The sequence below is a fragment of the Natrix helvetica genome (assembly GCF_964273705.1).
Source record: "Natrix helvetica genome assembly, chromosome: 1".
In the NCBI taxonomy this organism is placed as follows: Eukaryota; Metazoa; Chordata; class Lepidosauria; order Squamata; family Natricidae; genus Natrix; species Natrix helvetica.
In genome coordinates this window covers 374,408,068-374,432,858 of record NC_138548.1, presented here as the reverse complement: position 1 = coordinate 374,432,858, position 24,791 = coordinate 374,408,068, and the positions used below count along the sequence as shown (strand labels likewise).

At 45.8% G+C, this 24,791-nt stretch overlaps 1 protein-coding gene across 1 annotated transcript in view; it reads right to left on the bottom strand.

The window, feature by feature from the left end:
- LOC309383794 (major histocompatibility complex class I-related gene protein-like) overlaps positions 1-24,791 on the bottom strand; it is a 78,362-nt gene that overhangs the window by 49,656 nt on the left and 3,915 nt on the right. Inside the window, exons 2-3 of the mRNA XM_081936698.1 lie at positions 20,699-20,944; positions 20,094-20,369 (exon numbers count right to left, since the gene is read on the bottom strand). Coding sequence (XP_081792824.1) covers positions 20,094-20,369; positions 20,699-20,944 — 522 coding nt within the window. The remainder of the gene's footprint in view (positions 1-20,093; positions 20,370-20,698; positions 20,945-24,791) is intronic.

Genomic DNA, 24,791 nt, shown 5'->3' with positions numbered 1-24,791 from the left:
TGGGGGTAGATTTTAGGGGTTGATTTTAACGTTGTTCTTAATTTTATTTTACTGTACAGTTTGTATATTGCCTCCTCTACCTATATGTATCTATATGTATGTTTTTTACTCTGACTGTACACCGCCCCGAGTCCCTTTGGGGAGAGGGAGCGGTTTATAAATCTAAATAAAGTTAAAGTTAAAGTTCCCATCGTGGCGCTAGGGGTAATGTGTTGAATTAGGAGATAATGGTCGACCCGTGTTTGCCAATCCTCCGGGCCCATCCTAGCGAGGGCCTCTTTTGCAGCTCGCACCATTCTCTCCGCCTGACCATTTGATGCCAGATGGAATGGTGCAACGAGGGCATGCCGAATTCCTTGACTCGCTAAATAGGATTTGAATTGCATGGCCGTGAACTGGGGCCCGTTGTCGGAGACTACAACATCGGGCAGGCCGTGCGTGGAGAAAAGTCTCTGTAGTACCTTGATGACCGCCTCTGCCGTGATCAAGGTCATCAGGACTACCTCTAACCATTTGGAGTATGCGTCCACAACTATTAAAAACGTCTGGCCCTGAACTGGTCCTGCGAAGTCTATGTGTATTCTCGACCAGGGTGCCTGCGGTTTGTCCCACTCCGTAGCGGGCGCTTCAGGGGGAGCTGGTCTGGACTCTTGGCACGGATTGCAAGTGGCCACCCATTCCTCGATCTCCTTGTCTATGTTAGGCCACCAAACGTAGCTCCTTGCTAATGCTTTCATCCTTACAATCCTTGGATGCCCCACATGTAAAGCTTCTAATACATTCTTCCGCAGTTTGTGCGGTATAACAACTCGATCTCCCCACAATAAACAACCTTTCAAAACCGACAGTTCATCCCGCTTAGACCAAAACAGTTTGAATTCGGGTCCCACAATCCCTTTGGGCCAACCCCTCCATACCCAAGTTTGCACTTGTCTGATTACGTTGTTCTTAGCAGAAAACCTAGCAACGTCCACAGAAGATACCGGTCCAGTGTCCAAACAGTCAATCAAAAGGACCGGTGTTTCCGGAGTGGGGTCGGCTAACAGTTCCGGTAACGGGCAACGGCTGAGCGCGTCCGCATGTCCCAATGTAGAACCTGGTCGGTGTACCAGTTTGTAGGAGTACACAGCCAGGAAAACAGTCCACCTGGTCATGCGCGGGGAGAGGGAGACCGGTGAGGGTCAGTTTCCCACCAGTAGACCCAGCAATGGTTTGTGGTCCGTCACAAGTTCGAAATCGTGGCTGTAGAGATATTCATGGAAACACTTGACTCCCGCCACAGCGGCCAATGCCTCCCTGTCCAGTTGGCTGTAGTTGCGTTCCGCCGATGACAATGTCCTTGAGTAGAATGCGATGGGGGCTTCGTTTCTGTTTGGCATTCTGTGGCTGAGTACTGCGCCAACGCCGAAAGGTGAGGCATCGCAAGTTAACACCAGAGGTAGGGTTTGGCTGTACTGGATTAGCAGAGAGTTGGCCGTTAGCAGGCGCTTGACTGCGGCGAAGGCAGCCGCCTCGGGACGTCCCCAGGTCCATTTGGCGTTTTTTGCTAGAAGTCGGTGCAACGGTTCAGCAACGGTAGCCTTCTGTCTGAGAAAGATGCTGTAGAAGTTAAGAAGTCCGAGGAAGGCCTGCAACTCGGTCTGATTTCGTGGTGTGGGGGCGTCCTGAATTGCCTTAATTTTTTTTGATGTCGGGTGTATACCCAGTCCATCGATCCTGTAACCCAGGAATTCTACACTGGGCACGTTAATTTGGCATTTTTCCTTTTTTAGGCGGAGACCCTTTTCTCGAATTCTGGCCAAAACAATCCTAACACACTTTAATAGTTGCTCCTCATTTGCAACCGATACTAGGATGTCGTCGAAATACAGGACGACCCCTGGTATGCCCTGCAAAAGCCGTTCCATGACGCTTTGGAATAGTCCCGGAGCAATACTTACGCCGAATTGTAAACTGTTGCATTTAAATGCACCCCTGTGTGTCACTATAGTTTGGGCCTCCGCCGTGGCGCTATCCACTGGCAGCTGCTGGTAAGCTTGTGCCATGTCTAATTTTGCAAAGATTTTTCCTGGCCCCAATGAGTGCAATAGGTGTTGTACTATGGGCACGGGATATGCGCTCTGTTGGAGAGCGACATTAATTGTGCATTTATAGTCCACGCAGATGCGGACTGACCGGTCTGGCTTAACCGGGGTCACGATTGGGGTTTCCCAGCGAGCGTGGTCCACTGGTTCGAGGATTCCTTGCTCAACCAGCTTATCAATTTCCTTATCAATTTTGGGTTTGAGCACAAAAGGCACTCTCCTGGTTTTGAGTCTGATAGGCGCCACATTTGGATCCAAATTCAATGAGATTGGTGTCCCCACATACTTACCAAGGCCGGGGCTGAACACATCCTCAAACTCCTTAAAAATTTCCTCGGCGCTGCTGTTTCCCACGGCATTGATGCCTTTGACTTCCAGTCCCAGGGCTTCGAACCAATCCAATCCCAGGAGGCTTTGTAGTGGTGCGCTGGCTACGGTCACGGGCAGCTGGGCTGTGATGTCTTTGAACTGTACTCGGAACGTGCCTTGACCCACGATGGGGACCCTGTTCCCCTGGTAATCGCGAAGCAGGATGTCTGGTTTCCGCAGTTGGTGCTTCTTCAGGTTAGGAATCGCCTTTTTCATTGCTGACCACAAGATGATCGTCAGCGATGATCCCGTGTCGACTTCAAGCTCGCATGGGGAGTCCTCAAGGAGGACAGTGAGTTTCAGCTTTTTAGGTCGCTTTGTGCGGACCTGTCCTATTGTTGTGAGATAGGTTCTTAGTGGTTCTCTCTGGGAATACTCTCTCTCGGCTGACTCCCTTGGTTCTCTCTCTGGGCGCCCTTTGTTTTTTCGCCAAGCCCCTGGGGTGGGCTTCTGTTGGCGGTAAGATGGCGGTTGCCATGTTGTGGCAGGGACTTTGCTCCGACACACTTTTGCAATGTGCCCTACTTTGTTGCAGCGTTGGCAAACAACGTCTCTAAAACAGCAGGTAGATCGGGGATGTTTCCCTCCGCAGCTTGCGCAGGGCGGCAAACGGGATTCGAATTTTCGCGCCGGTTTTGTGTGGCTACTGCGCATGCAATGGCTGTCTTCACACTCACTGTCCTCGGTCTCCTGGTCGGTGGCCTCGTGATGCACCCGGGTCTGTCTGGTCCCGGATTGGGGTGCGCTGTACTGGCATTGCAGCGTTTCTGTTGATCTGTCCGCCGATTCCGATGCTCTTGCCTCATCAAGTGCGATTTGCAGGATTAAATTGGGTTTGGCCAACAACCGTTTCTGCAAAGAAATGTCCCACACTCCGCATATGAGGCGTTCTAGGATGTGCTCATCCAGATTCCTGAATTTGCAATACGTTGCTGCCTTTCAAAGCGCTGTAACGTATTGGTTGATGGATTCGTCCGCTTTCTGGTTCCTCATGTGGAATTCGTGGCAGGAAGGTTTTGGCACATAGTGCGTCTGTAGCGTCTGTTGTAGCGCCGTCCATGTTACCGCCTGGATGGGGGTTGGCTCCGATAGATCCCTGGCCGTCTCGAAGACCTCTCGACCACAGTAGCCCAGGAACACATTCTTTTTCCGGGAGTCCGGTACTCCCATGAGATCGTTTGCCTCGAGGAAGCATTCGAATCTCAACATGTATGATTCCCAATGTTCGGCTACTGGGTCGTACGGGGTTGGTGGAGCGTGCATCGCCATCTTGTCTTGCGTTTGAATTTGCCGCACTGAGATGGCTGCCGGGATTTCCGCTGAAACCCGGGGCTGGATCGATTCAGTAGATTCTTGCTAGTAGATCTTCTTCCTATCTGCCTCTCGATCCCACCTTCGTCGCCAGTGTTAGATTCGGGCAACGAGAGGACAGACTCGAGACGATTGTGACAACAGCTCTTTATTAGTTAGGTAGCAGTGATCCAGCTGAATACGGGGTCGTGCAGCTCCCCTTTTATGGGGAGCTGGCAGACCTCCTGTCCAATCAGAACAACCCCTTGTTCCCGCCCTGGCGGCAGACCTGAGTGGAGACTACAGCAGTTTATGCAAATATCTAACAGAAATGCTGGGGCAGAATAGGAATGCAACATCTTATGACCCAAATACAGATAAGGAGCGTGTAGTTGTACTTTTTTCTGGGGAAATTTGCAACCCATAAACAGCCAAATCATTTTGTATTTCTGAAAGACAATTAGGTGGTATCTTTGGGGCTCCAATTAAAATATCATCCATATAATGATTTACCAAAGCCAACGGATGACGCTTACAAAAAGGATTCAATTCTGCAACATAAATCTGATATTTTGGGTATTTTGCTTTTAGCTTCAGCCCTTGAGGTTTGCTGCCTTGCGAGAAAGCGGCTGCCAATAAATTAGCCTGATGAGAGGCTGTTCCTATATCTTGACATGCTTTAATCATTTCTGCCAACTCAGGATCATTCCCAAAGCCAATGATTGCCTTTCGGCATTCAAAAGTGGCGTTTTCCTTTGCTAATTTCACCAAAAACTTCATCTGAGCCTCAGAATTATCTATTTGTTGTTTTAAAGCATCATAAACCTGCACAGACTCTTCCTGAAAAGGGGGAGAAAGGGGGCGGCCAGGGAGGGAAGCAGACACACAGAAAACAGACTTTTCCTGACCGGCAGTAAAGTCAAACTTTTCTTGCAAAGCAGGGCAAAGAATAGAAGAAAAACAATCCTTTAAACCAATTACTTCATGATCTTGTGGAATCAATTTAGGTGGACAAACAAAAAACATATCTTCTTTCTTCCCCTCCTCTTTTGCTAATTGCTCCTCTGACTGTGGAGAAGCAGAAGAATTAACCTCTCCGTCAGGAGCTGAAAGTCCAACTAAAGATGATTTTGGGGGAAGAATTTTTACTTGCTCACAATTAGGTGGAGGCACTGTGGTCAATTGTTGTTTTGCGAAAACCTTAGAGCCAAATTTTTCCACTGCATGATGGCACTGAAACCATAGTTGTAATGTCTTTACTGGGGCTCTGGGTTCAAGATGTAAAGTTTGCCCTATTTTTTCCCAGTCACATAAACGAAGCGTTCCCCTTTCAGGGTACCAAAAACAATGTTTCCCTATCTCACCAACTAGCTTCCTTATTTCTGCCTCAGGTGTGGTAACACCTGACTTCTGTAACAAGAACTTAAGTTCTTGAACATGATTTTGCTGCTGGTGAGAAAGATTGCAACCCATATTTACCTCTGAGGGGTCCCATAGGACGAAGCGCACTTTGGGGTCTGTTCCAGATGGGAGGTAATTATGTTGGCTGTTGCTCCCCCGAAGGGTGTCTTTGATCCTGAAGGGTGTGAGAGGTCCCGGGTTTCGGCACCAGATGTAGGTTTCAGAAATCCATCACACAGTTTGTGTCCAAAATATCTGTCTGCCTCTCGCAGAGTTTATTTGGCTTTTATAAAGTTTTTACAAGCAAAGCACAGAGCAACAACACATTACTTTCGGTTTTACTCCCCCAAATCTTCCCTAGAGAATCAAGAATACTATTCAGGCCAAGGTTAACTCATGCCTTTGCTCTGGTGAATTAATGAGCTAAAAATAACAGACTGTGCATCACCTTTCCTTTATTCCTGCATTTGGTTCTGCTAATTAGGTGAGCTTGTAGGTTTCCAAGATAAATAGCCACTGAGATCATGGTAGTTTCTACGCATATCTTTACGTAAGCCTTACCTCTCATTCCCACAAGTTTGAATACATTTCTTACCAAAATTCATCTGTTCTAATTGTAAAACATAAATTGGCAATTCACATTATCAAAGGCCTTCTGTGCATCAAGAAACATCCAAGCCATTTGTTTTTCGGGATGGGCCTCATAATATTCCAAAGTATTCAAAATCATTCTCATATTGTCTTTAATTTGTCTGGTAAAAATCCATTTTGATCAGAGTGGATAAAACTATTTAGGTACTTTTTACGTCTCTTTGCTAATATGAATGCAAATAATTTGTAATCTGAATTTAATAAAGAGATTGGTCTATAGTTCTTAGTTTGTGTTAAATCAGTCTCCTCTTTCGGTAGCAATGCAACGTATGCTTCTGACCATGATTTAGGTATTCTACTTTCAGACATCACTTCATTCATAACTTCTAAAAGTGGGAGGGACATGGATTCTTCTAATGTTTGTAGAATTCCACTGGTAATCCATCTGGTCCCGGGGCCTTTCCGTTATTTTGTTTCTTTTTTTTAAAAACAAAATTTTATTGGTTTTCAAATATATAGGGGAGGGTAAATAGGTATACAAATTTTTTTGGCAGCTTTCATACTGTTGGTAGAGCTTCCAGCACGATACTCACATATATAACATTGTACAAACAAAATTATAAAAGAAAACAGTAAACCAAATCTTACTCTATATTGTTAGTCCTGTGTTCCTACATGTTTCTCTTTGTCATTCTCTAATATATCACTAACTGCTATTGTTCCAAATATTTATTTTTGTGATCTGAGACTTTTCGATATTGCTTCTTCCTCCCTGTCACCAGAGAGAGCCTCAGTGCCCCCCTCCTTCCCGTCTTGAGTCTTGCTATCTTGTGTTTTACTGTCTCTTTCACTACTCCCACTCAATTCCTCCTCTGGGAACAGAAAATTCTTTTTGATGAAGGCCTCCGCCTCCTGAACTGTATTAATTCTGATCCTATTTCCCTCCCAGAAGATTAACATCCCCTCTGGTATCAGCCATTTAAACCAGATCCCTTTTTCATACAATGTTTTTGCTAGGGAGGGGAAATTTCCTCCTTCTATCTCTTGTTTTTTTGGGGGATCTGTTTGAGAATGGTGATCTCTTCATCTTTATATTTCAATGGTCCCTCCCTTTGGGTCGCAAGTACCTCATCCCTTGTGGATCTCCTGACAAACTTAACATGTATCTCCCTTGGAACATTGTGTCTTTTAGCATACGCTGAGTTTATCCTATATACTAGATCCATATCCCACCATACTTGTTTTTTGTCCCTCTTAAAATAATCTGCTAAGATTGTACTCATAATATCTTTAAGGTTTTCATTCTCTGCTTCTGGTAACTTCTGGAATCTAAGAAAAAAAGGACATTCTTTCAAATTCTACTTTTGTCTGAAAATTTTCCATATCTATGTTTCCCTTACGCATTGATTTCACTTCTTCCCCCAGCCCCGCCACTCCGTCCTCTAACACCAAAATTCGCTGTGTATTTCCAGCTATATGTTCTTTAACCACTCTGAGTTCTTCTTTGATCTCAGCCCTCATTTCATTTTATGTACAAAGTCTTTCTCTTTCAATATGGTATTATTTAATGTCCATCTATATCTTGTCCTCTGGCTCTTCCAATTGATTATAATTGGTGCTTGTTTCAATCTCAATTTATTGTACATTACAAATCAGTTCCGTTGAGGCTCATATCATATTGATTCTGGAAAATGATGAATGTCTATTTGAATAAAAAATATTCTTCAGAATTCTTCCCTCTTTGTCTGTATAAATTAATTTCGCTGGGATATTATCGTTAATATAGAAGATCACTCCTCTTTTCTTACAGTCTGCCAATGTAGTAAACATTTTTCCAAGCTTTGGTTGTACTAATAAATATACATATCTCTTTTGAATATGCACTTCTTGTAGGCAGATTAAGTCAAATTTTAGTTTTTCTAATTTGTGAAATATTTTCCTTCTTTTAATTGCTGAATTAAGTCAATTTATATTGATTGTGATCATTTTTTTCCTCCATATTTATACTTTATATACAGGATTTATAGCTCTAGTTCCGTGATGGTGAACCTATGGCACGCGTGCCACAAGTGGCACGTGGAGCCATTTGTCAGGGCACGTGACATCTGTCAGCTGGCCAGCGCGCATGCGTGCGCTGGCCAGCTGAGTTCACCTTTTTAAAAGCTATTTTTCGCCTTCCCCAGGCTCCAGAGGCTTTATAGGAGCCTGGGGAGGGCGAAAAGAGTCTCCCCCGCCCCCCCGGAGGCTTCAGAGACTGTCCCTGAAGCCTTCGGAATGCTTAAAACGACCCTCAGAGGGTCGTTTTAAGCGTTACGAAGGCTTCAGGGACCGTCCAAGGCTTCCCTGATGCCTTCGGAGTGCTTAAAACGACCCTCCGAGTTCCGGTTTGCTCAGAGGGTGGTTTTAAGTGCTTCGAAGGCTTCAGGGACCGTCCGAGGCTTCCCTGAGGCCTTCGGAGCACTTAAAATGACCCAGGGATCATCCGAGGCTTCCCTGATGCCTTTGGAGCGCTTAAAACGATCCTCCGAGCAACCCGGAAGTCACTTCCGGATTGCTCGGAGGGTGGTTTTAAGTGCTCCGAAGGCTTCAGGGAAGCCTCCGGACAGTCCCTGAAGCCTCCGGAGGGCCTCTGGGGGGTCACGGGAGGCTCTTTTCGCCCTCCCCAGGCTCCTATAAAGCCCCTGGAGCCTGGGGAGGGCAAAAAAATGTAAAAATGGGGGGGGTGTCGCACGTTGTGCGCACATGTGCACTGGGGGTCGCGTTGCATTATGGGTGCGGCACGCCCACACTCGACCCCCCTGCGCTCCCACTTGTGGCACGCGAGCCAAAAAAGGTTCGCCATCACTGCTCTAGTTGATCTGGGTTCTCGTTGTTCTCTGAGATTTACTCCACCCACCGCGCCTTCTTCTTTATCAATTCCACCTACAGCACCTTCAATTTTTTCCATCTCAATTATAGGTGCTTCCAGTAGTTGCACCGATGATTCTTCTTTCCAGTTTTCTCAGCCGTTTCACTGAAATGTTCTGTATAGAAAGCTTCTGCCTTATCACTTGTGTCTATTCTGTATCTTTGTCCTTGCCATACAAATAATAGGCCTTCCGGTATGAGCCATCTGTAATTAAAACCTTTTTTAATCAGAGCCTTGGTCAAAAATTGATATTCTCTTGTCTTCTCTCTCACTCTTCTTGGAATTTGTTTCAGAACTACAATCTCCTTACCTTTATATTCTAATTTTCTATCTCTCATTTTCTGTAGTATTTGTAATTTAGTTGCTTTCTTAGTAAATCTTACATGGACTTCCCTTGGAAGAGCATTTCTCATTGCATATCTTGTATATACTCAGTACGCTTCATCTATGCTATCCATCATCTTCTCTTGGGATATCTCTAATACATTTATCAAAATTTCAAATATTATTTGTACCAGGTTCTCTCCTCTTTCTTCTTCTATGTTTTGAAATCTTAAGAAAAATTCAGATCTATCCATCTCCCACCCTAATATTCCACTACTCTCCCTTTCCACATCGCTCAATCTGCTATCAAACTCCTCAACCTTCTTCTCTTCTTGTTGGACTTTTTCTTCAATTTTTTGGATTCTGTCCTCTTATTTCATCATCCAGTTTTGCATATCTTCTATTTTTCCTTCCGTTTTGGCTACTTTTTGTTCTATGCTTTCAGTTCGTTGTTCTATTGTCTCAATTCTTCTTTCTATACTCTCAGTCTTTTTTACAATAGCATCTAATTTTTCTTCTTACAATCATCTCCTGTTTGTAATTTCTGTATCGCTTGCATGATTGCATCTAAAGTTACTCCCTTATCTATTTCTTGTTGAAGCATCTTTGTCCTCCTGCAGGTGAGGAGGCAGGGGTTGTTGTTGTAGAACCAACAGGTGTTACCTTTTTGTGGTTTAGTCCAATTAGTCTAATTAGTATCACCAGAATTTCAGTTATAATTCAGCTTATTGTAGATAGAATGAAAAGAGAAAAAAGAAAGAAAAGAGAAATAGTGATCTCTTGCTTGAAAGAGAAAAAGGAAAGAGAGAAAGGAAAGAGGGGAGAGGAAGAAAAATAATAATAAAAAAATTCTTCAATCCAATTTACTCAAATTTTAAAGTAAGCCGTCTATTTATGTCCAATATCTTCAAAGTAGAAAAGAGAGCAAAGCAAAATCAAAAATCAATACTTCAAAAGCTTCAAAAAAAAAAAGAATTCAAGGAGCCAAGGAAGGAGCCAAGGAAGGAAGAAAAAAAATCATCACCTCCACAGCAAAATAATATATGCACTGCCACAAAGTTAGGAAAAGAGAATTCAAAGTCTCTTCTTTTTTTAAAAGATGAAAATCTTTCCAAGGTCATTCTGAATTTTCCTTTAAAGCTTCCATTTAGTCTGAAGTAGGTTTCCAGATACTGAAAGTTCCACAGGAAACAGCTGTGTAAACAACTGTCCTACCCCTATCAGTTCTTAACCAGATAGCCTTCAAGAGAACAGCTTCTCTCTAAACAGTTCAAATAGTAACACTTAGTAACAATGTTTTCAAGTCCACTAGGTGGCAGTGTTAATTGTATCCACCCTCAATGCTTATATTTTCCCAGCTCCATTTTTAATTTTTTTTACCTGCAGAAAACAAGAATTCAGAAATACAGAAAGAAAAGCCAAAAAAAGAGAAAAAAAACTTCAAAGCAGTTAAAATTTAAATTTAGTATCCCCACAAAGTCCAGAATTAAAAAAACAACAATAAGCCAATCCACATTAAGTTACAATTGAAAGTCCAGCTTGGCTTCCAAGAATAAAAAGGGAAAAAAGAAAAAACTTCAATTGGCCATCTTAGATCCGCCGCTTTCTCTCTCATCAGCCTTTATTTTAACTTAAGTTTCCAACTTTAGGGTGTTCTCTCTCCAATAGAAAAAAGATTTAAAAACTCTGATCAGAACAAATTGCTACTCTCCTGCGCTTGCGTATGGGAACTGTCGGCAGCATCTTCAGACTGACGTATGACTCTACATTGCTGGCAAAGGGGGCTTTTTTCCGGGTTACCAGAGACTTTGCAAATGTCCCTGGGACCGCAGGATCTCCCCCCATCTTTCACTGTCTCTTCAGGACGGTTTAGTCCTGATTGGACAGTCCAGATGACCTGAATTCAATGTTTGTCTGGAGAGCCTAGAAGATTGTCGTGGCACCACGATGTGAAGCTCCGTCCATCCCACCACGGCTTTTGAAATAAGAACCAACATGGTTGAATAAAGAACTCTCTGTTAAAGACAAAAAGAATAATCATAAAAAATAGAAAGAGGGGCTTATAGCTAAGGCAGAATACCAACAGAAAGCCACAATATGCAAATATGAAATCAGGAAAGCTAAAGCTCAGAATGAAGTAAGACTTGCAACAAATATCAAAAATAATAATAACATGTAAAAAAAATAAGAAAAGTAGGAAAATCAAGCAACTGATCTGCAAACACCTAGAAACAAGCAAACATAACACCAGAAGTCAACATGGGTTTGTCAAATAGAAATGGTGCCAAATAAATCTTATTTCATTCTTTGACAAAGTGACTAAATTGGTGGACCAATGAAATGCTGTGGAAATAGTATACTTAGATTTCAGTAAGACATTTGACAGAGTAGATGGCAATCTATTTCTTAGTAAATTAGAAAAATGTGGGATAGGTAGCATCAACGCCAGATGTATTTGTAACATCTGGTGTTGAAGAACATTTGCCTGAAGAAAGTATGAACTTGGGAGAGCCAGGATGTCCTCCAAATGAAGTCCCCGCATGGTGGGGAGGGGCTTCCTCTGCTCAGCACCTTCTATATCAGGGGACTCAGCATTTGTGCAAGAAGTCCTGGAGAGCAGCCTCCAATCTAATCAGAAGCATGTTTCTCTCTCCTCTTTTGGCTGGAGAATGTCTAGTTCCAGCGGGGACCATCCTCGTCATTCTGCTGCTGCTTCTGTTGATGTTCTTCCCAAGATGCAAGTGAAGGGGAAATGCCCTGGTGCTAATGGTGGGGCCTCCCTGACGGTGGCAGCAGGAATTCCTGAGGTGGCTTGAAGTTATAGTAGCCCTCTTCTCCTCCGGGGCAGTATATAGGAAATGTCTGTCTCTCTTCTCTAAACTCTCTTTTATAAGAATCTATTCTATAAGATCTCACAGCCACTTTCTCTGCTTTGGGCCCCCATAACATATTCTCTTCTGACTCTGTTGCTTCTACATTGTCCCCGGTCTCCAATTCACCTGTCCAGGACTTTGACCTTCTGCACGGCTGCTGCTTCCCTTCTTGCCTGCTCAAGGTTGACCCAGAGTTTTCAAGAGCTCTCTGGGGACTCCATGCTTCATAGGATACCCTGTCCTGCAAAGAGAGAAAACGAAGACATCAGAACTATACTCTGTACTAGCAATGCTTTCCCCCCTTCTCCACTTAGAATCATACGGCTGGAAGGGACCTTGAAGGTTTTTTAGTCCAACCGCCTGCTCAAGGCAAGTCCTTATGAGATCTGTTATTCCCACCACAACCCTGGCAGTTATGAGGGCAAGCAGCCAAAGAGGCTTGACAGAACAGCTCCTGGTGTATGTGGGTGTGTGCTGGTCCTCATTTCTCTCTCAAACATCTTTCCTTCCTTCCTTCCTTCCTTCCTTCCTTCCTTCCTTCCTTCCTTCCTTCCTTCCTTCCTTCCTTCTTTCCTTCCTCTCTACCATATCTACAATCCCTACCTACCTATCTATCTATAGACCTGCCTGCCTGCCTCCTGCCTCTCTCCCCCCTCTCTTTCTCTTGTCTGTCTGTCTGTCTGTCTGTCTGTCTGTCTGTCTGTCTGTCTGTCTATCTATCTATCTATCTATCTATCTATCTATCTATCTATCATCTACTTTCTATATAATCTATAGCTATTTCTATCCATCTACAAATGTCCATCATCCGTTCATTTTATATTCTCTGTATGAGGAAGGACAAATCAATCAATCAATCTATATATCATCTATCTATCTATCTATCTATCTATCTATCTATCTATCTATCTATCTATCTATCCCCATCTCATTCTTCTCCCTCAGAGCTGATGGGTGCGAGAGGATCGCAGAGCCCGAGAGGAGCCCCAAGCAGCTCATAATCTCTTCATGGTTGCCTTGCAAAGACTTTGGGGATGAATGTTGCCCCACCCAACCCTTCAATGGTCTTGGCTCTTGGGTATTTCCCAAGCCCAGAGTTTTGCATCTTACATAGACTTCAGCAACAATCAGACTCACCTCTGAGGTTACTTCTGATTGGAGCATCGTTTTTGATTGAATCTTATCATCTATGCCACAATTAAGGGAAGAAGAAAGTATTTCTGATGGAAAATCATCAAGCGAAGACTTTGCACTCCGATGGGGACTCATTCTACGTCTCCAGAACCTGCCTGTTAGATGGGGAAAAGAGAAGACAGCTGGCTAATTTTGGGGGCAGCAGCTCCTGCCTCAGATGGAGACTGACTCATGCTGAAGACCTCTAGGAGACTTCTAAATCTGGATTATAACCCAGCACCTTGAGAGTGTTGAATTAGTGCTGCCATCTGTTTGTTATGGACAAAAGACAAAGCTGTTGGCTGTCAAACATTGCTGGCCACAGGGAAATGAAAAGGAACATCCCTGGGTGTTACTGAGAAATAATCAAGTTGAAACCATTCTTGCTCCTATTAGAGCTTTCATGGAAAATCACAGTCCACCACCACTAAAACCAGTGGTGGGATTCAATTATTTTTACTACTGTTTCTATGGACGTAGCTTGGTGGGTGTGCCATGGCATGGTGGGCAAGGCAGGGAAATGATACTGCAAAATCCCCATTCCCTCCCCACTCCATGGGAAGGTTACGGCAAAATCCCCTTTCCCTCCAGATCAGCTGGAACTTGGGAGGCAGAGAATAGATGGGGGCACGGCGAGTCAGAGGTGGTATTTACCGGTTCTCCGAACTACTCAAAATTTCCGCTACAGGTTCTCCAGAACTGGTCAGAACCGGCTGAATCCCACCTCTGACTAAAACCATTGCAAGCTGGCTCAACCATTGGGCTGCTCCCAATAAAACCTTTTATTAAATCACCACCAATTACTCTTAAGCAATGAGGCTAAATCTCTGGGAATCCTGTTATTTGGTACAAGACAGATGGTCCTCCCCACAGATTCCACACCATTGTTCCCTCTAAGCTGCGTGCCTGCGCGGCCGCACAGATAACAAGGAAACACCGCGCACAAGTTTTAAACTGCACACAGTGTTTTTTAATATCTTAAAATATGAGTGAAAATATCCCCCATCCCTCCCTTCTCTCTGTCTGCACCGAACTCTCTCTTCCATGATTGGTGAAATCAAGGAAGATTCTGCCCGGAGACCGATGACGTTGCAGAATGGAGAATTCCCATTGGTCCTGTGGGGCTTCATTGGTTCCTGGGAAAACGTGATTCGCTGGTTGTAGCCTGCTTTTCTCTGCATATCCAGGGTTTCTAAGGCATTGCATCGTCTGAAGCCCCGTTCTGGACTGGGCAATCTTTCTGCGATCCCTTCGCTTTGGGGGGAGAGGGAACCAGCGTGGAATTGGACTGTCTGAGCCAAAGGGGTCCATGGGATCTTGAGACTGGACTTTTGAGCAGTACCATTCCACTCTTTCTTTTCCCTTTCTGTCCTTCTATCTTCCTTTGCTTTTCATTTTTTTCCTTTCATTTCTCCTTTCCTTTCCCCTTTCCTTTCCTTCTTTTCCATTTCCTTTCCTTTTTCCTTTCCTTCTTTTCCATTTTCTTCCTTTCTCCTTTCCTTTCTCTTTCGGGGAGAGGGGGTGGTCTAGAAATCTAATAAATTAAATTAAATTAAATTCCTTTTCTTTCTCTTTTCCTTTCCTTTCCTTTTTCCTTTCCTTCTTTTCCATTTCCTTTCCTTTTTCCTTTCCTTTCTCCTTTCCTTTCTCTTTTCCTTTCGTTTCTCTTTTCCCTTCTTTTTTCTTTTCCCTTCCCTTTCCCTCCCTTCTTCATCCTTTCCTTTCTGCTTTCCCATTTCCTTTCCTTTTTCCTTTCCTTCTTTTCCATTTCCTTTCCTTTGTCTTTTCCATTCCTTTCCCTTTCCTTATTTCCTTTTCCCTTTTTCTTTTCCCTTCCCTTTCCCTCCCTTCTTCATCCTTTCCTTTCTTCTTTCCCATTTCCTTTCCTTTCTCTTTTCCTTTCCTTTTTCCTTTCCTTCTTTTCCATTTCCTTTCCTTTTTCCTTTCTTTTTCTTCTTTCCCATTTCCTTTCCTTTCCCTCACCCCTTTCCCTTCCTTCCTTCCTTCCTGGGAATCTGAGGGAGAGGGAGGGGGCCCTTTACCTCCTTGCCTCCCTCCCCAACATCTGCTCTGATGGCAATTATGGCTAAAAAAAATCAGGTGCTCAGGGATGAAAATGTGCCGCTCAAACACTATATTTTTCCTCACACACTGAAAAAAAAATTAGAGGGAACATTGTTCCACACTCGGTAATTCTTAATCCCTCTCTTACCACATTTGTTTTGATTTATATTTCAAAGCCTCTGTTTCCAACCCGGCCAGCGCCAATCACCAGAGATCTTGCCTGATCTTGCAAAGCTAAGCTGGCTCTGATTGCCTTAGCACTTGCACCCGAGACCGACAAGTGAGCAACATAAATTGCAAACAAGTCAAAAAGCCCATCCTGGAAGAAGGACATGGCAAAGCACTTCTTCACTTCTTCACTTCTTCACTGTTGCTGAGAGAATTGCTTGGAAGTGTTGAGCCGCATTTGGATGAGCTCAACTGAGGAGACACTTCCCACATTCATCCTCCCTCTCATTACTTTTGCTCTGAGTAGGGACAGAGCAAGCAGCAGCTCCGTCTACTCCTGGCCCTTCCCCCCTGTTGTTGTCTGTCCCCAGGTGTGATTGCAAGCAAGGGCAGAGGACATGGAGCTCCTCCACCCATGCCCCCCCCAAATGCCACCAGGGCTTCCCTGAAGGTCTCTCTTGCCAGGTGAGATGGCACATGGATCTTATTCAGGGACATGATTGTGGATTGTCTAGGACAGTGGTCGGCAAGCCGCGGCTCGCGAGCCACATGCGGCTCTTTACACATTTTAATGCGGCTCTTCTGTGTGCCGGGCGCCCGCTCCCCTCCCTCCTCTCGGGCACTTCAAAACAAGCGCCCCTTTCCCTTTTTTCTTTTCGACCCACAATGATTAGGGAAGATCCTGAAGTCAGGCGGGGACGAGAAGCGAGGAGGCAGAAAAAGAAACAGAGGCTAAGGAGCTTCCCCCCCGCCCCCTCCCAGCAAAAATCTAACCGGGGAGCCGGGCGGGCAGTAGCAAATTAGCCGATCACGCCACGTGATCGGTTAATTTGCTACTGCCCACACGGTGTGATCGGCTAATTTGCTACTGCCTGCCTGGCTCCCCGATTAGATTTTTGCTGGGAGGGGGCGGGGGGGAAGCTCCTTGGCCTCCGTCTCTTTTTCTCCCTCCTCGCTTCTTGGGGCTCCACCAATGGGGGAGCAAGGCCCGCCCAGCGCCAGGCTTTGGGCTAACACAGAGGTCTGCAAAGTTGGCTGTTTTAAGACTGGTGGACTTCAATTCTCAGAATTCTGGGAGTTGAAGTCCACCAGTCTTAAGAGCCAATTTTGCAGATCCCTGGGCTAATATGATTGATGCCCTTGGTGGACTTCAATTCTCAGAATTCTGGGAGTTGAAGTCCACAAGTCTTCAAGTTGTCAGGTTTGAAGACCCTGGGTTTTTTTTTTCTAAAGGGTTGGGGGTGCAAGGGTCTTGCAACTTGACAACTTTAAGACTTGCATGCTTCAATGCCAGAGTTCCTGAGCCAACATGACTGGAGGAGGAATTCTGGGAGTTGAAATCCACAAGTCTTAAAGCTGTCAGGTTTGAAGACCCCTGGGTTTTTTTTTCTAAAGGGTTAGGGATGCAAGGATCTTGTAACTTGACAGCTTTAAGACTTGCATGCTTCAATGCCAGAGTTTCTGAGCCAACATGACTGGAGGAGGAATTCTGGGAGTTGAAGTCCACAAGTCTTAAAGCTGTCAGGTTTGAAGACCCCTTGGGGTTTTTTTCCTAAAGGGTTAGGGATGCAAGGATCTTGTAACTTGACAGCTTTAAGACTTGCGTGCTTCAAATGCCAGAGTTTATTGAAACTAAAAACAGTGTGTATTTTATGTATTTTCGGTTTTAAAAATGTGGCTCTCAAAATAAATTTCAATCGTGGTTTTGGCGAGATTTGGCTCAGTTGAAAAAAAAGGTTGCCCACCACTGGTCTAGGACCATGATGGCGAACCTAGGGCACGAGTAGCATGCGGAGCCATTTGTTAGGGCACGCGAGGCATTGCCCTGAGAGCACCAGCACGCATGCACGCACTGGCCAGCTGACTTCGCCCTTAATTTTCGGCCATTTTTCGAGGCTTCCCTGAAACCTATGGGGGGCCAAAAACAACCCAACGTGCAAACCGGAAGTTCAGGAAGCCTCCTGAAGCTTCCAGAGGGCCTCTGGGGGGGGAGGGGAGGAGGAGGCCGTTTTTGCCCTCACCAGGCTCCTAGAAAGCTTCTGGAGCTGGGGAGGGTGAAAAACGGGTCCACGTGCCAAAAGTGGGGCAAGGGGGGGGGTCGTGCATGCATTTGCAGGGTGTCACATACACATACACAGGGGATCACGTGCATAGAATTATGGGTGTGGCCACGCCCATGCACGAGCTTCCTGCACTCCCCAGCAAAATGGTTAGCCATCACTGGTCTAGGGCTTCCCAGGTCATTTATGGGACTTACCTTTGATTCTTGAGCCCCTCTGAAATCAATCTATGAAGGCCAAAGAGACTTCCTCCCAGACAAGAGGAAGGTGAAACATTCTGAGATTTACAGAAAATTGAAAACAAAATGGCTGCATAGCTTCTTCTTCCTTTCTGACTCTTGGTCAAAATGCTGTTTGTGGGGAAGAGCCTCATGGGAAATCATGGCTGAAACTCTCAGAGAGATTCTCTCACATTCACACCAACTCAGTCAACACAGAAAGACCCAGGGTGGGGGTGAGTGGAAGTGTTTGTTTCACTTACACATCAGGAAGAAAATCACAGCTCCAGAAATTACACATGCTGCAGTTCCCACAGGAATCCACCACTCTGTAGTTAAAGAAAGAGACACAGAATTACGATTAGAGTAGATAGATCCTGAGTTCCCAGAAGTGGAGATGCTGAGCAATGGAAGCATTTCCCAACTGATCTCCAGGACGTGTCTCTACCTGAAGGAAGCTCTTCTTCTTCAAAGCCATTCCCTCTTCAGCATTGAAGGGGAGGGGCTTCCTTTAGGTGGGGGGGGCACTGCCTAAAGCCCACCAAGATCAGATGGAATGGCCATGGAGGACAGAAAGAAGAACCACAACTGAAGCAGCAGTCAGATAAGGGAGGAAGGGGCTAAAGCCTGGGTCATGTAATAAAATTACCATAATTTTCGGAGTATAAAACGTACCTTTCCCCCCAAAAAAGAGGGTGAAAATTTGGGTGCATCTTATACACCGAATGTAGCCCCTCCACCAGAGGCCAAAAATGGGAGGCATGGAGGCAGTGATGGTCTGTGGCAATCCCTGTAGCCTGGAACAGCTGATTGGGGGTATTCTGCAGTCCCGTCCACCCGCCAATCAGCTTTGCTGAATCAGACTGCAATAAGTGCTGAAGCTAACCCAGCTGGAGAAAGAAAGAAAGAAAGAAAGAAAGAAAGAAAGAAAGAAAGAAAGAAAGAAAGAAAGAAAGAAAGAAAGACCTATGACGAAAGCAATGGCAAGCTAGATCTCTATGGTTGGGGGTCACCACAACATGAGGAACTGTCTTAAAGGGTGGCGGCATTGGGAAGGTTGAGAACCACTACTGTAAAGCCAAGATGCCGAACCTATGGCACTTGGGGAGGCAAGCTCTCACCCAGCTCAGCTCCACTGTGCATATGCGTGTACCTCCCGCTGGCCAGCTGATATTTGAGTCTCTGCCGCACATGTGGGAGATGCACATGTGGGAGATGGGTGGGAGGGAAGGGGATTGCATGCAACCCATTTTTGGTCCCAGGAGGCTTTAGGGAGACCTGCTAGGCCCAAAATGGGGCACGGGGGGATCGTTACCATGTTTTTTTTGGGGGGGGGTGCATTGCATAATAGGTGTAGGCACTCACATGTATGTTGTCACACACGTGTGCATGATTTCAGCACAGGAGCATCCTCACTACTGTAGAGGATGGAGGGAATGGCCTTGAAAGGCAGAAGGAAGAGCCACAACCAGTCATCTCATATATCTTCATATCTTCATACTTTTGCTATTAAGTTACCAATTCCAACTCTTCTGGCAGAAATCACTTCTCTCCCATTGCTAAATGCAGGGCTATATTTCCTGCTCACCACCTGAAAACATGAAAGGATGCAGCAGAAAACTCTTCCCCCCCTTTTCAAATACTGACGTAAAGTTTACTTCTACACTAAGTTTACTTCTTCGTTCACTCATCACTTTCTCACCTCTTTCTTCCTTCCAGGCCAAGACCAGGGGCTCCTGCAATCCCTCGTGTTCCAGGTGACACGTAAAACGGTGCCTCTCCTTGGGATCGATATCAATGCTGAGCAGGATATAATAGGTCCCATCGGAATTGGGGGCCACGTTCCTATGGAGGGTCTCATACTGGCAGACCTCTCTGTCTCTCATCCAGGTGGTCCTGATCTCCTTGGGGTAGAAGCCAAAGGCCTGGCAGATGAGGACCTCCAGTCTCTCGTTCACCATCTTGCGAGTCACCTTCCCCACTGGAGGCTCTGCAGAAACCAAAACACCTGAGATTCCTGGGATTTCTACTTTTTCTGTCAAGATGATTTAACCACAGGGAAGGCCTACTCTGTCCATCCTGTTCCACTGCTCCAACTCCTCCTCTGAACCTTTTGGGAGCCTCCAAGATGTGATGTTGAAGCTCTTTAGATTTATCTTTGAAAGGGTTGCATAGAATTTGGGGTAAAGCTCTCAAATTGATGGGGTTTGATTTAATTGTACCCCTCCCCCCCAACTGAATTTGCTCAAGTTGTTCTAGATAGAAGTCAGGGACGGACGGATCTTTTCCTTCTGACCCAAAAAACAGGACGTGGGTTTCTTCTACTTTTCAAGATTTTCCCAGGGAAACAGAATGAGACCTTCAACATTAATTTCCTGCTCAGGTACGGGTTTTTTTTTTCACGAAGAATTTATTTTGGGGGAAATTGAAGATTATTTTCCTTCTGTAGTGTGATGTGGGATACAGGCTGACCCTTTTCTGCAAAGGGTGGCTTGGCTGTGTAGGCCAGAGATAATATGTGGTGGGGGGGGAGCCAACAGAAACATACTCAATAGAGCATTGTCACTCACCAATCCTCTGCAGAGTCTTGTTCTTGTAGGACAGGTATCTCTGCAGCCCCTCAATGCAGGTTTCCTCCAGGAAGACTTTATTGCTCTGGGACCATCCTGGATCCTCCTCCCATGCCTCCTTGACCTTCTGGGCCTGGTGCTGAGCTGTCACCCATCTCAGGGTCTTCTTGTCGAAGCTGATGAAGTCCATCCCATCGTAGCCATAGTGCAAAAACCCTGTTTTGCTCCCGTATTCCCAGAGCTCACAGCCCAAAACTGCCTGCCAGATGTGAAGTCCTGAAAGAGACCCAGAGAGTGGTGAATGAAAAGGGTCCAGGGATTTTTTCCTACACATCATGAAAGTTTATTCCCCCCCCAAAAAAAAACTTCCCACCTGGGGAGAGAAACCTGATTTCTCCCTCCAATCTTTATCACACAGAGAGAAATATCTTTTACTTCAGTTAACCCTTTTCGGCTGGGGTCAGGCCATGAAGAATTTCTAAGGGAGGGAGATAATTGGGGATCAGGGGGTGGGGGTGGGGTGTCCCTCCTTTTCAGGAAAGAAAATCTCACTAGTATGTCCCCTGCAGGCACTGCTGGCCAAAGATGCCACTGGCTCTGCTCACCTGCAGCACGGCGGTCCAGTTTTGATAACTTCTCCAGGTCGTCTCTGAAGACCCACTCAAAGGGCAGAAAAGTCTCATTCTCAGCCTTCTCCATCCAGGGCACCAAAGGCTCCATCTTCCTGGTGAGGCTGTCAAAGCGAGCGATGGGCTGGTCATCCAAGTAGAACTTAACGAAGGATGGAGGTAGCCTCTGGCTGGGCTCTGGCAGATGCAGGTAGAAGTAGCACAGGGAGTGTGAGAGGGAGCCTGGAGGGGAAGGAAGGAGAAAGGTAGAATGAGGGGGTCTGCACTGGAGCTCCATCCCCTCACTATCAGAGGGCTCTTGCTCTGCAGTCTTGCGATGCACTACCGCAGTTTTGTGCACATGTTTGGGGCTGTTCTGCCTCTGCAGCATCTCCATCGATTTGGTTGAAGACTCGGTAACCCTGGCCTCCTCCAGGGCGATTTGTACAGTGAGGTTTGTCTTGGCAAGCAACTTCCTCTGTAAATTAATGTCCTGAACACCTCAAATGATTCTGTCCGGCAATAGTTCATCTTAGTCCTTAAATTTGCAGTAGGCTGCAACCTTATAAAGTGCAACAACATACTGGTTGATTGTTCCACCTTCTTTCTGGCTGCGGAGGTGGAATTTGCACATATTTAGACAGTCTGGGAGCGTAGTGTGTCTGCAGCATCTATTGCAGTACCGACCAAGCGACTGATTGTATCGGAGTTGGCTTGACTGGATTGTATCTGTTCTTTTTGGTGCTTAGTTGCCTTCCAATCCCACCCTCGTTGCCAGTGTTAGATCGGGTAAATGGATGAGGCAGACTCAGGCTCCAGCAACAAACAGCTCTTTATTAAATGACAACTATGTACAATCCAGCAAAGGCTCTGTCTGACCTCTCGACCAATCAGATTAAAGTATTGTTCCTGCCTGAACAGAGGACCTTGATGGAAACTACCATACTGTCTGTCAGTAGGGAACAGTATCCATCAGAGTTCAGGCAAAAATACATCACCCTTTTTGAAACCTGCTGAGAAGCCCCTCCCCGCCCCCTGCTCCCCTCTGCTTTGAAACCTGCTGAAACCTGCTGGAAAGCCCCTCCCCTCCCCAATTTCTTTTCTTTTTTTCAATTTTATTAAAAAACATGTAAAATACACACACACAAAACGTAGACGTACACCACATTTACACAATGCAATACATTTATTTATTTATTTATTTATTTATTTATTTATTTATTTATTTATTTATTTATTCAATTTATAGGCCGCTCCCTCTCCACCAAGGGACTCGGGGCGGCGTACAATTCAATATACAACAAATGATGAGGAGGAGGTATATACAAAAACAGTTTACAGTACATAAATAAATAATCATAAGTTAAAACACACAATAAGATTAAAACAATTAAAATACCCAAAAAGTCAGACTTAATTTAAAATTTAAAATTGTCCAGGGGGATTAGAAAATGTAATTATAATTCAAGCCAGGCCGGCTAGTTGGAACAGGTGGGTCTTGAGTTTCGTGCAGAAGGAGCAGAGATCAGTAGTTGTCCTAATGTCGGGGGGGAGGTCATTCCAGAGGGCTGGGCCCATCACAGAGAAGGCCCTACCCCTCGGCGCCGCCCTCTGGCATTGCTTAGTGGACGGCACTCGGAGAAGTCCCTCTCTGTGAGAGCGAATTGGTTGCAGGGATGTATGGGGCAGGATACAAACAGGAGCTTCCTGTTCTTTCTAATAGCAATTATCAATCGATACCGCTCACCTTATATTATTTCCCCTTCTATTGTATTTCATTTGGATTTCACCATTCATAACTCTCTTATTTTACTCATAACTACCGTGTTTCCCCGAAAATACGCCAGGGGCTTATATTTTTTTGACCCATGAAATATGGCCTTGGGCTTATTAAAGGGGAGGGCTTATTATTTTTGGGTTGCCGGGCGGCTGCTCCCTTGTGCCTGGTTTCCCGAAGAGCCGGGCACAGCCTCAGGGTCGAATGGCTGTCTTGCGCTGTCGCAGCAGCAACGCAGCAGCCATGAGGTGACGAAGCTTATGAGCAGCCGCCCGGCAACCCCCCTTTCCAGCCGTGTATAGTGCCGCTCACCGACCTAGCAGTACCCGGAAGGCACCAAGCAACGCGAGCGCCTGTTCGCCGCCCTCCGCCTCCCGCGGCTCGGTGCCTTCGGAATGCCCCTAGGTGAGTGAATGGGGCTCTGCATGGCTTCAGGGGAGTTTCGCAGCGGGTTTTCCTCTCCCAGCTCGCGCGAAGGGCATCTGGGCTGCAGATTGTGCAACCATAGAGCGTACTTCCAGAGCGGCATCCATCCTCCGTGCTTTGAAAAAAAAACCCAAGCGGCGGACGGCGCCAGCAGCGCAGATGCCCTTCGCGCGAGCGGGGAGAGGAAAAGCCGCTGCGAAACTCCCCTCAAGCCATGCAGAGCCCCATTCACTCACCTAGGGGCATTCCGAAGGCACCGAGCCGCGGGAGGCGGAGGGCGGCGAACAGGCGCTCGCGTTGCTTGGTGCCTTCCGGGTACTGCTAGGTCGGTGAGCGGCACTGTACCCGGCTGGAAAGGGGGGTTGCTGGGCGGCTGCTCATAAGCTTCGTCACCTCATGGCTGCTGCGTTGCTGCTGCGACAGCACAACACAGCCATTCGACCCTGAGGGTGTGCCCGGCTCTTCGGGAGCCCGCTCGCAACAGAGCAGCTGCCCAGCAACCCCCCCCCCTCTTCAGCTGGGCACAGCACCGCTGACTGACCTAGCGGTACCCCGAAAGCACCAAGCAACGCAAGCGCCTTTGCCCCCACCTCATTCCCGTGGCTTGGTGCCTTCGGGATACCGCTAGGTCGGCGAGCGGTGCTCTGCCTGGTCGGAGGGGGGGGGATTGTCCAGAGGGTTTATTTTCGAGGGTGGGCTTATATTTTCGCGCATGCGAAAAATGTCGCAAGGGTTTAGTTTCAGGACAGGTTGTATTTTCGGGGAAACACGGTATTATTTTTTGAGTTTTGTTATATTCCTTCATTGATTCTTGTTTCTTTCCTCCATCCATTTATCCCATATCTGATAGAATTCTGATTCTTCTTTTCCCTGAATTTCTTTAGTTAGTTTGTCCATTTCAGCACAATCCATAACCTTTCTTATTATTTCATCTTCGCTTGGAGTTAGTTTGTTTTTCCATTTCTGGGCAAAGGCAATCCTTGCCGCCGTAATTATATGTAGTATTAAATACTGGATTTCTTTTTTGTATTTCACAGACATTATTCCTAATTAAAAAAAAATCAGGTTTCCATTCCATTTAACCTCAGTTATTGCCTCCAGCCAATTTTTGATCTTTTTCCAGAATTTTTTAGCCTCCTCACAGGTCCTCCATAAATGGTAATACGTTCCGTGTATCAATTTGCATTTCCAACATTTTGGGGAGGTATTTGTTGATATTTTAGCTAACTTTGTTGGTGCCAGGTGCCATCTATAAAACATTTTGTACTGGTTTTCCTTGTATGCAACTGAGAGTGTCATTTTTAAGTTTGTTCCCCAAAATGTTTCCCATTTGTCTAATTCAATATTATATCCAAAGTTCTGCGCCCATTTTATCATTTGTTCTTTCACAATTTCCTCTTCCATTGTATACTTCAGGAGAAATTTGTATATTCTCCCTATCATCTTTCTATCTGAGCTTTGAATAATTTTATCCAATTTGTGTGGTTCTGTTTCGATGTCATATAATTTGATATCTTTATTGTTTTTAGTTTTGATTTGAAGGTAAGTTAGCCAGTCAACTTTCATGTTTCCGTGCATTCCATCAACCTCGGGCCCTGGGTAAGGGTGGTGGGGTGGCGGTAGTTATACGGGAAGGTCTTGAGCCGAGGGAGTTCACTGTTCCTCAGATATCCGGGTGTGAGTCCCTTGGTGTGAAATGGGGCCCACGGAGGCAGTTGGGTTTGCTGATTGTATACTTGGCTCCTCGCTATACATCAGCAGCCCTGCCCGAGCTCCTCGAGCTGATCTCGGAGACGGCGGTTGAGATCCCCAGGCTTATGGTCATGGGGGATTTCAACCTGCCGTCGACGGGAGCAGCATCTGAGGTAGCTCGGGAGTTCATGGCTT